At 36.6% G+C, this 14329-nt stretch overlaps 1 protein-coding gene across 2 annotated transcripts in view; it reads right to left on the reverse strand.

Moving 5' to 3' along the window:
• cacna1c (calcium channel, voltage-dependent, L type, alpha 1C subunit) overlaps positions 1 to 14329 on the reverse strand; it is a 687918-nt gene that overhangs the window by 100408 nt on the left and 573181 nt on the right. For both annotated transcript variants that reach the window (XM_072267751.1, XM_072267750.1), the window contains exons 31-32: positions 6937 to 6972; positions 3270 to 3407 (exon numbers count right to left, since the gene is read on the reverse strand). In XM_072267751.1, the coding sequence (XP_072123852.1) occupies positions 3270 to 3407; positions 6937 to 6972 (174 nt within the window). The remainder of the gene's footprint in view (positions 1 to 3269; positions 3408 to 6936; positions 6973 to 14329) is intronic.

Raw genomic sequence — 14329 nt, forward strand, 5'->3', positions numbered from 1 at the left:
AAAATAAAAACTAATGATATACTTAAGCAAAAAAACCAGTAACTTATATTAAGGAAGATTATTTACTAGCAGACTTAACTTCTGAAAGGTGGGACCCTTTAAGCGCAGGCCTTAACTTCTGATTAAATCATACTTTTCCAGTAGAGGCCCACAGTATTTGAAATAACTTATGCACATTAAGGTCAATTATCCATATTTTAATCTTATTATCATTGGCCCACTATTCATATATGTATTTGGCAACAAAGGCCACAATGCACTCGATGGAAACATGCTGGTGAATGTTAGGTACCCACATTAGGTTTCTGATAAAATTCGATTGTTTAACACATAAATGCACTCATTGACATTCTAGACTGGGAAATCTTTCTTTGCAGAGACCACAACTGGCAGAACGTGAAACCCTTTTGTCTCTTTATCTGAGGAAGGGTGTACTTGCCCTGGACGCATGCAACAAAGCACCTGGTCTGATTGCATTAGGGTCTGTCTTATTTTGTTCTAATTGTGTTCTTTCCTGTAAAATTGTGTATAATTTATGTTTTACTTGTGAACACTGCTTATAGATGAATATTACTTTTAAACAGTGATCTCTAGCTCTCGATCCTTCGTCACAGGGAAATGTACATTCCACATCCACCCCGTTAAGTTCCTTTCAAGATCAATGAGGTCAGCTCTCTATTTTCTAATCTCAGCTGATATAAGCCCAGCCCTTTCCTCCTACAAGAATCTGCTAATTCCAGGTATCCATCTCATAAACCCTCCCTGAAATGATTCCAAAGCATTAACACCTTTCCTTAAATAAGATGGCTAATATAGCACGTGTCCTATATGACCGAAACTTAGCCTCATTACTTTTTTAATTCAATTCCCCTGGTAATATATATCATTCAGTTAACTTTCCTAATTACTTGCCCCCAGATTCTAGCCTTTTTGTGAATCACATGGTAGAGCTATCCAGATCTATCTGCATCTCAGAGCTCCGCAATTTCTCACCATTTAGATAACATGCTTCTTTTAAAATTTTTCTTATTGAAGGTATTTTTTCCCCCTCACAATTACATAAACAAGGAATGGGTTGTGAATTATTATAAATATCTGTAGATTTATTGATGCAGCTAGGGTCAACTGATGTTAAGTCTGATGAACTTCAGCAGTTTTCAGGTCTTGCATTTTTGAAACTGTACATGTTGGCTCCAGAAAACAATACTTAAGTGGCATGATATCTTTTCATCAAATTCAACCATGCTTCAAAGAATAACCAGAAGTAACAAATTATCCATGATTTATAAACCATTTACTCCAACATCAAAGTTGGATAATGAAAATAATTCATGTTGATGGAAATATTGAACCTTGACCGTGAAAATATTACTACACAACATATGCTTTAAAGGAATAATACTTCACAACTGGTCCATTAACTTGAAGTAAACTGCTTGTTTGGATTGCATTAAAGATACTGGCACAGAAATTCCTTTTCTCAACATTGAACAAAAATGGTTCAGTTGAAATGGTGCAGTTGAAATCAGGCTTACCATGGAGGAGAACAACTTACACCTATTTCTGAGCTTCTTGGTGCCTTGCAAGAAATTTGAACCCTAGCTTTACTAGAAGATGCATTAACATCCTTCTGCCGCATTAGCACCAGAAACGTTTTCCAGCATGCAGTAAATCTTACCCGAATGATATTAACAATAGCACAATGCCCAATATTTACCTATAGCATAATTTGAACCGTATTGGTCTGAAAATAACTGTTCTTACAGAATTTCACTAATCATGTTTCCTCTAAAACTGTAATTTTAAGAGCTAACATTCAAACCCTATTCTTTGCTAGGCTGTTCCACAGCAGTTGTCTTAGAGTTTACATTTCATACTACTATCACTTAACACTGAATCTTGTTTGCAATGATTTAAAAAAAAATCTTCAAACTGCAATCTCCATCTAATACCTCTATTAATGGGTGGCTTGGAGATAAACCAAGGGTATCAGAGATCACAGGCAGCCAAAGGAACTTCAAGGGAAGAGCTCATCACCCAAAAAGTATCCAACCCATGCATTACAGAGACCCTTACTCACAGCTAGACTTCTCTGAGAAGCAATATTCATACAGGCATGGCAGTACTCAAAGAGATCACCGATACCTTACAAATTCAAATTTAACCTCACACATGTCCCTGTCTTCCTTGGAAGTTGTTAATCTTGATTTCCCAGTCTCTGGATCATTCTAAAGCTGCTGAAATTGATCTAAGCCAGACCTCATCATCTGCTTGACACCTCTGCAATAGATCATCCAATCCACAAGGAGAAAATACTTAATTTACTTTCCACTCAACCCGCAGGGAGAATATGAGGATTTGCTCAAAAGGGATGCTTTTTTTTTAATGAATAGGCATTCAGAGATTGTACTCGTGTATTATTTGTTACAGAGACCACGTCAGCATCTTGTGCCAAGAATGCCTGCAGCAGCCCTACAGGATCTTGGTGGCTTCCTGGCACAAAGGACATACTTTCTGTAGTTACTGTTCTCCATCAATCTGACTGGGTCCCCCTGAACCATTCTGAACACTCCCTCCTAGTTAGTGTCTTGCAACAGTTACCCCGAAGCATCAGTAGTTCCCAGTAGTTGTGGGTTGTCCCTTCATCACCTTTGAAACTGCTGCCAGCTGTGAGATCTTGCAACAGGTCAACATACTGAAACAGTTATAACGTGACTTTACACTAGAAAATTTGACAGTACTGTTCTGAGAACCTTACAATTGAGGTTTGTGATTCTGATGTGACTTTTAACAGCAGTACTTTTTGACACACATAATTGCTTTAGCACAGATTAAAGCATAGATTAAATGTAGGGAAAGAATTTCTAGGCTTTTACATATTTCTCTTCAAAAAAGGTCTGTCATCATGAATATTTTAGAATCAAAACACAAAAACACTTTAAAAAAAGACCACTAAACCATCATGTAGCTTCACAGGAACAGATGTTTTAGAGCAATGATTTATGAGGTTCTTGATAATAAATAGGTCTGTCAAAATGTGGCCATGAATATTCTGGTGATCTGTTCTTAAGAAAGAACTTATTTAGACTGTGTCTGCTGAAGATAAACTTGTCTTAAAGAACAGTCTCTTATAAGCATACCATATAAAGGCCCAAAGTAAACTAACCACTTTCTGCTGAATTTATATACTAAAAAGGGAATTGTTTTAACTATCCTAAAGCATAACAAAAGATGACTGTTATAACTACAAATTTACTAAGCTTTCTCACCTGAAATGATTTGATAAAGGTCCAGAGCAAAGTTCGGATTCCCTCACCTCGACTGAGCAGTTTCACCAGGCGCATTACTCGGAAAAGACGGAAGAACGTGATGGAAATCCTCGAGTTCTCATCTGAATTCTGAAGAACCTCACAAAAAGTAACAGGTCACAAAATATATTGAAAAGTGCCAGTTACTGATAATACTTTAACCAGAGCTCAGACCCAAAAGCCTTCTGGTAACTTTTAATAAAAGAAAAGTTTTGTTAAAAATGCTTGTGTTAATAATCTAATGCAAAAAGGTATTTTGCAGCCAATTACTAAAATTGTTAACCCATTCATCACCAAATAAATCACCTGGCATCATTCCCACTCTATAGTATTAGGTCCAGAAACTGTACAGAATGGATGCAGACAACAACAGGTGTCATCTGGAAAACAGTAGTTATCAAACAGGTTAAGCCAGGATGTAGAAATGCAATAAAATAGCCCAGCATTCTCCCATACACCACTGAAGGCCACTGATAAACTGTGACATTGTTAGTTAGTTGAAAAGGCAATTATAATTAGTCATCATATCTGTATTAGTCCAGAGACCATAAAGTTCATAACTTTTGTTAAAACATATTACATTAAACTCCATTTAACACATTTTAATTCATTCTGTCATTTTATCAATATCCCTTCACAGTTTCTATTCACTTATTTTAGTGTAATCTGGAAATTTATTTTTCCTCTTCCTGTAAGCTATATTCTGAAATGTTATAAGAAGTGACTAATTATTAAAAATATATAATTTCATGAATTTGGCAAGGTGAGAAGTGTTTTTCATACTAATTAACACAAGGATTTAACCAAGTAGATACTTTCCCTGTTTGATGAGTCTAGAAACTGGTTGTGTCATGTTAGCATGAGGGATTGAATATTTAGGACAGAGAAGAGAAGTTCATTCATTCTGAGGGCTATGAATCTTTGGAATCCTCTAATCTGGAGGACTATTTATGCTCAGTACTTGACTAAAAACTCATGAGGTATTTGTACTCAGGGGAATCAAAGGTACTGAGAACTGGAAAGGAAATGGTGAAGGGGCAAAGGTAAGCTATACTCTTACTTAATGCAGGAAGAGAGTTGAGGGGTTGTTTGAGCAACATGTGGAATATTTTATGTGATTATGTAGAAATTATTGGCAAGCATTATGAGCTCAAGTAATCCAGAACAGAACAATGTGGGACACTTCTACTGACTTCTAATCACCCTGGTTAACATTACTTTAATCTCTTAGCTGCCTTTTAAAACCTAATGTTACTGTAATGTTCTCCCTCGAATTCTACATTCTCCGACGGAACTATGTGTGGTAACATTTTAGATGTATCCCCAAATATATACAGTATATCAAGACCAATTTAATTCTCCAGCCCTTTCAAAGTACAGTGAACAGTGTGGGTCTGCTAATATTTGTTCGGCAAAATTCTATCACACAAGATTGAAGGTGCCTTGTACAATGGGTGAGGCCTTATAAGATCAAATTTCACAAAGGTCTTTCCTCCACATGTTCCAACAATGAGGAATTTAAAGGACCGAAGTCCAGTTTATGAGTCATAAAGCAAGGCACCAAGCAGGAGCCCTAAGTGGGATAATCAAGACCTCAAGAACTGGTGCAAGACTTAGTATATATGGATTTCTAAAAGCCATGCAGTAAGAGGCTACGTAAAAAAAATACAGCACAAGATAAAGAGCGGCTGGTGTCAGGGGTATTGACATGGATAGGTGACTAGCAACAAAAATCAGGAACTACTGGTATGACGCAGATCAGTGTGGGGAATTCAACTATTTATATTCCATCCGAATGACTTGAATGAAGGGGCCTACTGTCCTATACCCACACTTCATTCAGATATAAAAATCCGTGGGTTAGCAAGTTGTAAGGAGAAGAAAAAGAGCCTGCAAAAAGATCTAGATAGATTACATGAGTAACTAAGAAGTTGGTAAATGGAGTATAATATTGGAAAATGCGAGGCCCTCCATATTGGAAGGAAGATTATTTAAATACAACGATACTATAAAATATTGCAATGCAGAAGGATCTGGGGATCTGAGTACATGAAGCACAGAAAGTAAGCATGAGGATGTAACAAGTAATTTTGATAATTAATGGAATGTCAGCCTTTATTGCCAGTATAAAATTAGGAAAGTTTTGATTCAGTTTTATCAGATGTGTACAGTTCTGGTCACTCTATATAAGGTAAGTAAGATGTGCAGAGGATTTTCACCACATTATGGATGAGGAGGAGTCAGATGAAAAACTGAGCATGTGAGGTAATCTTACAGTAACATGCAAGGTATAAAGGAGGATTGAAGGGAAGATGTTGAGTATATGATTACCCTAGAGGGGGTATCCAGGATTCTGGGGTTCAGAGTGCAGCTGCTAAGAAAATTATTGGGTCACCTATGAGTGTCAGAGAGAGTTCAAAGGGCCAAAAAAAACCCCACAAAAAACTTCAGGAAATGGAAAGCTGAAACCTAAACAAAAGATGTTGGAAAAGTGTTCTGGCAGATACACATTTCCAGCATTTTCTGTTTTTATTGTAGGCTCATGGATCTAACCAGCCTAGTCCTGCTTCTGTTTCTGAAGAAAATTCCTCGGATTAAGTCCCTGATTTTCGATAATATATATTCTTTTCACAGAAATTCATACCAGCAACATAATTAAATACTATGTTTGGCTCATTTGTTTTGAATTACCCCATTTAAAAAAACTCTTGCTAATATTATCAACTGCAATTTTCCATTTATAATCTTCTCACGATATAAATATTCAAACTTTTTCTTTTAAAAAAGTATTTTTTTCCAAGAAATTTAAATTTTTTGGATTTTTTTTACAAATCTGACTTTGCTACTGTTTTAAATACTCCTTTATATCATATTATTTTGTTTTTCATATGGTAACACTGAAAGAGGCTTTTAATAATATCAGTGCTTTTCTGACATGGAATCTATGATGCCAAAACTATTTTACCTCTAATAATTATTATTGCTTATCTGAAACTTAGTGATAAATGTGAGCTTCTTTCACAAGTAAGAGTGCTGTTAATTGACTATTTATACTCAGTGGTGTTTTTATGCATGTAATTTATACATCTTGCTACTGTCAAATTCTTTGTTAGTTCCAAAGGTGACATGGGTGGGTGCTAGAATGGTCTTTTGGGTGCTCCAACATTAGAGTTATTCTGATTGGAAATCCGCTTGCTTGATTGAAATCAATAACCTGTCTGTGAACCCAATGAGCTTTATCAGCAGACTGTCCCTTCTTTCCTTCAAATATGTTCATAGTCATGGATAAACTCTGTAGAGTTTAGCATTATTTATCAAATAGAAAAAAACTATTTCAAAAAATTGACTATATAGATCCTGAATATACTATTTTATTATATAACCAGAAAACTTAATGGTAGATAAAGCTCTTTGGAATCCAATGCATAATCTCACAAGAACTGAAAGAAAAGTTACAAATTATAACATAAACTGTTGCACGCTCCACAATATTTTAACACAGACTGCAAAATAATGGACACTGGCAGAGAAAATAAGCTCAAAACTGGGTTTCAAAAGACAATACACAAAAACAAACAAAACACATGCATTGGTTGTGTAAGGAAACCTGCAACACGTTTTTTCTTACCATGGGGGTGGAAGTGGATGGGTTATTTTCAGCTGGCTTTAAAGAAAGGCAAATAGAGATGAGCTGTAATAAAACTATCAAAAACATTTCTGCTATATTCCACACGTTAGTATGTTAACAAAGTTGTCCCTGTTAAGAGCAGTTGTTTATTTTCCTTCTGTAACAAAGAACTATTAGCTTTTATGCTTCATTCAATAATCTTGAATCATACAGTTCTCAGTCATCTATTTTATTTTGATCTTTACTTAAAGGGAAGCCATTACAAAATTGGTAAGAGTTTACTGGAACAGGCAGTCATGAAAATTAGATCTTTTGAATCTATTACAGAAGAATGGCAGCAAGAGAGCATAAAATGTCCACTGCACTATGAGCAGTTGTGATAGTATTTATTGAGGTTATCTCAGATTTTTAATTTACTTTATCACTGAGTCAGTGCCACTATTTTTTCTCTCCTTTCATCACATGAAGGCCTTCTGGGATTTAAACCTACTGCACTGCAGCACTTCAGCTTCAATTTACACCAAGAGTCCATAGAAATATTTTCATGGCTGCCTCTTCCAGAAAACCTTTGCTGTCTTTTTCAAATGACTTTTATTAATTTATAAGCAGACTATTTGGGAACAGCGGCATTAATGTCCCAGTCTTGACCTCACCGGATGCCCATTTCATGTTTTCCCACGACAGGTCACTGGAGAGTGATAAGCAGCGGGAACCCAGGCTGAACCTTCCCTCACTAGTCAATTGTGATGATATCAATAGTCAAGCCCACCACTTCTCCTCCCAGGACAATCTGTCAATAGCTGGCAACTTTGCTGATGCAGAACAATAATGCCTTTTTAGGCATGTCTCTCTGGCTAAATGATTTAGAACCCCTTGTAACTGTACTCATCAGTGCTTTATTTGCCTTACTGCTTTAAAGAAGGGGAAAAACTGTTAAACAGAAAAAAAGTACAACAAACTTTATCAACAATAAAGAACAAAAATAACTATATTGTATTAAGAGTATGTAAATACAGCAGTTCACTCTGCTTAGCAGTTACAACTTCAATATCTATTCTCAAGTATAGTAACGAAGATTTGAACCAAAGCAAAAATGTAATTTGGCCGTATTTATTTAATTTAATTTCAGGTATTGATTTAATTTTGAATGATGATTATCCTGATGGGAAACTGCTCTTCTATTCACTATGAATAATTTAGCTCCTCAAATATTACCCCTCTCTCATTTATTTTCTTTTTATATCTGGGTAGGAAAATATGGATATTGAGCAGAGGTATCATGCAATACTTGCTGTAATTGTTATTATTGCCATTCTTGTTTTGTTATCAGTATATGCAATTCTGGCTTTCTTCTTTTTGTTATGATTTTGTTGTGTTTGGTTGTAATTATCCTTTGCTGTAGGTATGAAACGCCCCTGTTTCATAAATTTTGCATAAAGCACAACCTTTGTCGCAGTCCCTTTCCTTTTCCTGGGATTTGTTTTGCATGTACCCTTCAATTTTCTATTCAGTGTTGGCATTTCAATTTGTAACTCAATTTTATCTGGACAAGGCCGTGTATATTTCAATGGAAAATTATGCATTTAAGGTCATTTTCACTTTCCAGCTCTGTGCACAGTTTTTCAAGTATTCATCCAAGTATCTTTCAAATGTGGTGGGTGCTTCTGTTCCTACAATATTTCTGTCCTATATCCCATCTCTTACTGGGAGAACAAGAAAAACATCCTCCAATCCCTCACAAGTTAACTTGAATCAGTTATCAAACACTCACAAGTGAAATATGTCCTTCATATTCATCCTTTTTAGGACTTCTATAATTTTGTACACTTCAAATAAGTCTACCCTCATTTTCCTTTATTCTACAGAAGGCAACCACAGCACCTTTCTGCTGGTCCTGACAACATTGTCATTCTCCTCTGCATACTTTTTGGTTCCATCACATCCTTTCCTGGTGCAGTGATCAGAACAGTACGTAATACTCTGGCTGCAGGCTAATTAGTCTTTTATACAATATAGCATGTCCTCCATGTTCTTGTATCTTGTACTTCAGCTATAAAAGCAAATTGTCTTGAACATACTTCAGTCATTATTGCATATCATTGAAAACAAGGGAGATAGTACTGAGCCTGACAAAACTTGCCGCTTGCAAACTAATATTCAGTCACTCTGCTTCCTCCCACTTAACCATTTGTAAATCAAATTTGTCACTTTCCCTTGGCTTTAATTTCACTGAATTATTTGCTTATCACACATCATACTGAAATCTGTGGAAACTATATTAAACACATTCTCCACCCATACTGCCATGTTACCTCCACAAACATTTAACCAAGTTAATCAGACGTGCTGGCTATCTTTGATTCTCTGAGCAGTTATTTGTGCCATTCATTCGAATGTTTTCCAATAATTTAATTATCGCATGCCAATAAGACTTCTGCACTTTCTAATCACAAAGATTCATCTCACCTTGGGAGAATTAAAATCACCAAAAGTTTTAATCTCATTGTTCTTAATTATGTACAAATTTTATGCTCAATTTTCCTTATATTGTTGAGATAGTCTGAAATAACCACCTCTTGGATAATTTCTGACTTTACCTATGTACTAAAACATCACGGAATGGCATGCTAGTCTAAGTCTGGATCCTCAAATAGATTGCTAAAGTGGCTGTGCAACAGCATTAATGTGGGAGATTGAGGGCACTCCCAATTTATCATATTGTAATCATTTTACTCTCCATATATTGAAGAAGGGTGTTAGCTCAAAAATACACACTTCCCATGGAAGCCAGGCATCAATAACATGCAATATGACTGCCACAGGAATGAAAGATGGCAGAGAGGAAATGGAGAGAGCATCGAAGTTCTTTTGTAGAGAAAATGATAAACAGGTGAATAAGATGCATATTGGGAAGGAGAGCCTACATATAAAGAAGTAGCAGGATAAAAGAAATGCCAAGATGACCTCTGCTCCTCTGGAGATACTGTTGTCTAACACTGACACTTGGTCACAGAAACATGCAAACACATAAGCACAATTATTTCATCTCATTTTGCAGCTGTTCTTCCCCCTTCCCTCATTACCACAACCTCTACATGTTGTTCAAGCATATAAATATACAATAGATAATTTATTTGCTTCATATCCTTTACTCCGAAAGAAATTTCCAGCAGTAAAATGGAACACATAGCTTCACGGGTGCAACATTGGAGGTGAGTGTATTTTTAAGGGCAGAGAGGTCACTGGAATACACAGTAAATGAAAGAATCACTGTCAGTTTGAACTTAACTTAAGAAGTTTGTCAGGTATGTCATTAAACTCTAGTCAGTTTTGGAGCTGCCCAGTTTTGATGTTTTGTGAGCTGAGGCCTTTTAAGTGCTGTCTAAATATAACACAGGTTGCGCTATCTTTTTAAAATGACTGCCCACAATGTTTCCTCATGTTTGCGCCAACAATGTTCGTTTTATGGATCCCTTAGCTCCAGTTTATGCCAGGAAGGATGCAAAGAGTATTCAAGGTTGACTTATTCTATTATGTGTATGTATGATGTTGCAAAAGCTTTGGATGTGGCAATGATGATCTTGAACAGAAATGTCCAATATAATTTTGTAATTGCCGTGATTTCACCTAGCAATGATCGCTGGTGCTACTTACTCTGGATTGCATTACACTTTTATTGTGTAGTACTAGAATAAAAATAGTGCTGTGTGACACAATTGCTTAGAAATTGGGATCTATTTAATTTTGCTACACTTCACTTTATTCTCTTCCCAATAACAGAGTAATTGCCATTCCTGAATGAGCTTCGGTTATTATGTCATCACTCTCCACATTAAGCTCTTGTTCTAGTTACTACTTTGCATATGGCTTGCATTGGTACATACAGTACATATTAATTCACATTACATTTTCTTTGCAAATCATTTCAATTCCCTCAGCATTTTCATTTCTTTTGTGACTTACTTGTTGAGCTTCCAAATTCTATCACTTCTGGACCAAAACATTGCTTTCATTTTAAATACAGACTCGACTTTAGCCTTTCAATTCCTGCTATTACATTCCTTCATTACAAATCTATTTCTAGGTTCCAGCTATGTTCAACTCTGGCATAACTTAATCTTTTTTTTTTTGCCAAAAATGGTCTAAATACCCTGAATACTTCTCTTCCTCTAGCCAGACATTGATTAATGTCAGGAGAGCTCCACAAAATATCTATACTTTTCCTCTGTGGAACTCTGCTGCACTTGGCAGGAGTCCAGTCTACAATATAGAATGTATTCCAGCAGCTAAAATCACTAAGAATCAGGATACAAGATTGTTATATGCCCTAACTTCAGCCACTTTACAAAAATAACAGTACAAATGCAGTAACCTGCACGGCCACAGGAAGAGCCACCACTGTTCAGAAAGTACTCTGCAAGTCACCCGGGATCTTTATCAGTGTTGCATCAACTGTAAAATGCAGCCAGAAAAAAAATCTGGGTCAGCAAAGTGTGTGAAAATAACGCCTCATAAAACATTATTCACCAACCCCGGATGGCCAAGAAATGGATAAAAAAGGTAATATAGATACATAAAAAAAGATGAAGTGGGGAGGTACTGCAATTATGTAAAATAAGGTCAGGGACTCAAATGTGGGGTGTTTACAGATAGAGATGGGTGAACTTAAAGTGGGATAATAGGAAATAGTCAAGGATTAAACAATTACTTTGGGTCTGTGCTCTCTTAAGAAAACACAGCAAGTTTATACAAAATACTGGCGAACCAAGCATAAAATTAGAAAACATTCAGAATAATTCATTACACAGTTTTGAAAGGGATGGATATAAACTCATGGATATTAGAGGAGTGGTTTACAATCTGCCGAAAATCCATACATTCTTAAATTAATTGAAGGTTGGCCATTGTGACCCCACCTTTAAAGAAAGGAGGAAGAAGGAAAACATTGAATATTGGTCTGTTAGCCTACCTGCAACAGGAAGCTATCCATAATTAAGGATTTCAGGTCAAGAAACTTAGAAATCATAATATGATTGAGTAAAGTCATCACGGATTTATGAAAGAAAAATCATGTTTGACTAATCTACTGCAGTTCTTTGAGGGTTAGAAGAACCGGTGGATGTGATGTATTTGGATTTTCAGAAAACTTTTGGTAAGTTCCTCAAAGGAAGATGGAGAACAATGTTAGAGCTATGCTATTAGGTGTAATAGATGACTGAGGATTGAGTGATGAAAGTGCAAAAAATCTGTAAGGAGATGTGGACAAGCTGAATGAATGGGCAATAATACAGGGGAGGGATCACAATTCCAAAAAATGAATGCCTGTCTAATTGAAAAAGCAAACATGTTGAGTACTTTTAAATGATGATGAGATTGGAAAGAAGTCTGGTCATCTTTGTGGGGAATTCAATGAAAAGCAGTAACAATCAAATGAGAAGGCAAATTGTATGATGGCTTTTATGATGAGAGGATTTCAGTACAAGTTTAAAGACATCTTATTATGACTACACAGGGCCTTGATGAGACCACACCTAGAGCACTGAGCACTGTTTTAGTTTCTTTATTCAAAAAAGGAGACAGCTTCTATGAAGGAACATTTACTAGAATAGTTTCTGAGATGGCTTATCTGTCAGACAAGGAGAGATTCAGCAGGTTAAGCATCTGTTCTGTAGTTTCGAAGAATAAGAGGTGGCATTACTGAAATACACTAACTTCTGGATACATATAACAAGACTAATGTGTGGAGGATGTTTTTTCCCAGCTAGGCAATCTAGAACTAGAAATCACGGACATAAAAAACAATGGGGAAGACATTTCAGACTTTTATATCTTAAGAATCATACATACTACAAAGAAACATGCTCTTCAGCCCACCAAGTCCACTCCAACTAACAAAAACCTAGTTACACCAGTCTAACAATAACCCCAATTCATTCTTTCCAATGTTTCTATCAGCTTCCTGAAATTACGGTGTTCACTTCCACATTTGTGGTAATTAATCTACAATCCACATACCTTTGGGATATTGGAGGAAACTCACACTGTCACAGGGAGAACGTGCAAACTCCACACAGAAGTACCAGAGATCAGAATTGAACTGGAGCTGTGACGCAGCAGATCCACCAGCTGTAGTTCTATATTACCCCACGCCATTCCTCTACTCATTTTCTGATGCCTATTCTGGTAAATCCTTGGAATTCCCCACTCTGGGTGCTGTGGAAGCTTAATTGCTGACTGCATCTATTGAAATAAAGATCAATAGATTTTTTTCCCCCATATTAAACCAAATCAGAGGAATTTTGTGTAAAATGGTATTTACATTGGGAAATTTGCCATGATCTAGTGGAGTAGAGGCTAGAGGAGCTGAATGGCCTACTCTTGCTCCTATCTGTCCTGTGCTATTATGTTGCCACCTTTTGACACTGTCATCCTTATTTAAGTGATGCCAGATTGCAACCGTAAGATAATTTTTTTCAAGTTTCCTTGCTGGAAGCTGACTTGCAACATAATTTTAATTTCTGTATGAAAGAATTCTAACTAAAAATTAAAGTTGAAAACACGATGTTTGATATTTTCCACCTTGATAAAAACAATTCAAACTTCTAATACAACTCAATCTCTATGTTTGCTCCAAAATATATTTATTAAATCATTTTTTAATTAACTTTGGGTCTTTAAGTTCAGTTGTCTGGAGAGTCAATTGGTTATGAGGTTAACACTAGGGATAAACCCTGGTTTATTATTATAACACTTCCTTTACAGGAAAGTCCAAAAGCATCAGCATCCTTTGGCCTCATTTCATCTTGAGTTGTCATGTGCAGCAGTCTGCAAGACTTAAGTAGTAAACTGCACTCATCCATAACAAGACCCTTGTAGAGAGGCACTTCATTGGTTGGGGTTGACCATGGATGTTATGTCCTAACTGTCTACGTGATATGCAAGCCAGGGTGATACGATATGGAGAGCAAGCTGTTACCCATGTAGCTGAGGAATCCAAAGGAACAGTTTGGCACCGGTGGCATTGAAGGAGTTGCCGGTCAGCTTTGAACTCAATGTACGACTGTCTAAGCGACTCCAGCTCCAGAATTTTCCCTCAGGGTTTACTCCACTTGAGTGAGTATAACTGCGAGGCAGTGGAGGCTTGAGATCAGAGTTTTCCTTCTCCTAGGTGAGCTGCCGACCACAGCTGACAAGGCCCATCTCCCCAAAGTGACTGGTTTTAAGGTGCCAGTAATCCAGCTTTGCCTCAGTAGAAATGGTACTGCCCAGCTGAGTAGCTGAGCCACATGTGAAAATCAAGAGCTGGACTTGGCTGTCAGAGGCTATTTGAGGCACACACCACTGGGAGCATTTAAGCATTTAATAGATAGTGGGAGTTTATCTTCACTAACCT

Source organism: Mobula birostris, chromosome 9 (genome assembly GCF_030028105.1).
Source record: "Mobula birostris isolate sMobBir1 chromosome 9, sMobBir1.hap1, whole genome shotgun sequence".
Taxonomy (NCBI): domain Eukaryota; kingdom Metazoa; phylum Chordata; class Chondrichthyes; order Myliobatiformes; family Myliobatidae; genus Mobula; species Mobula birostris.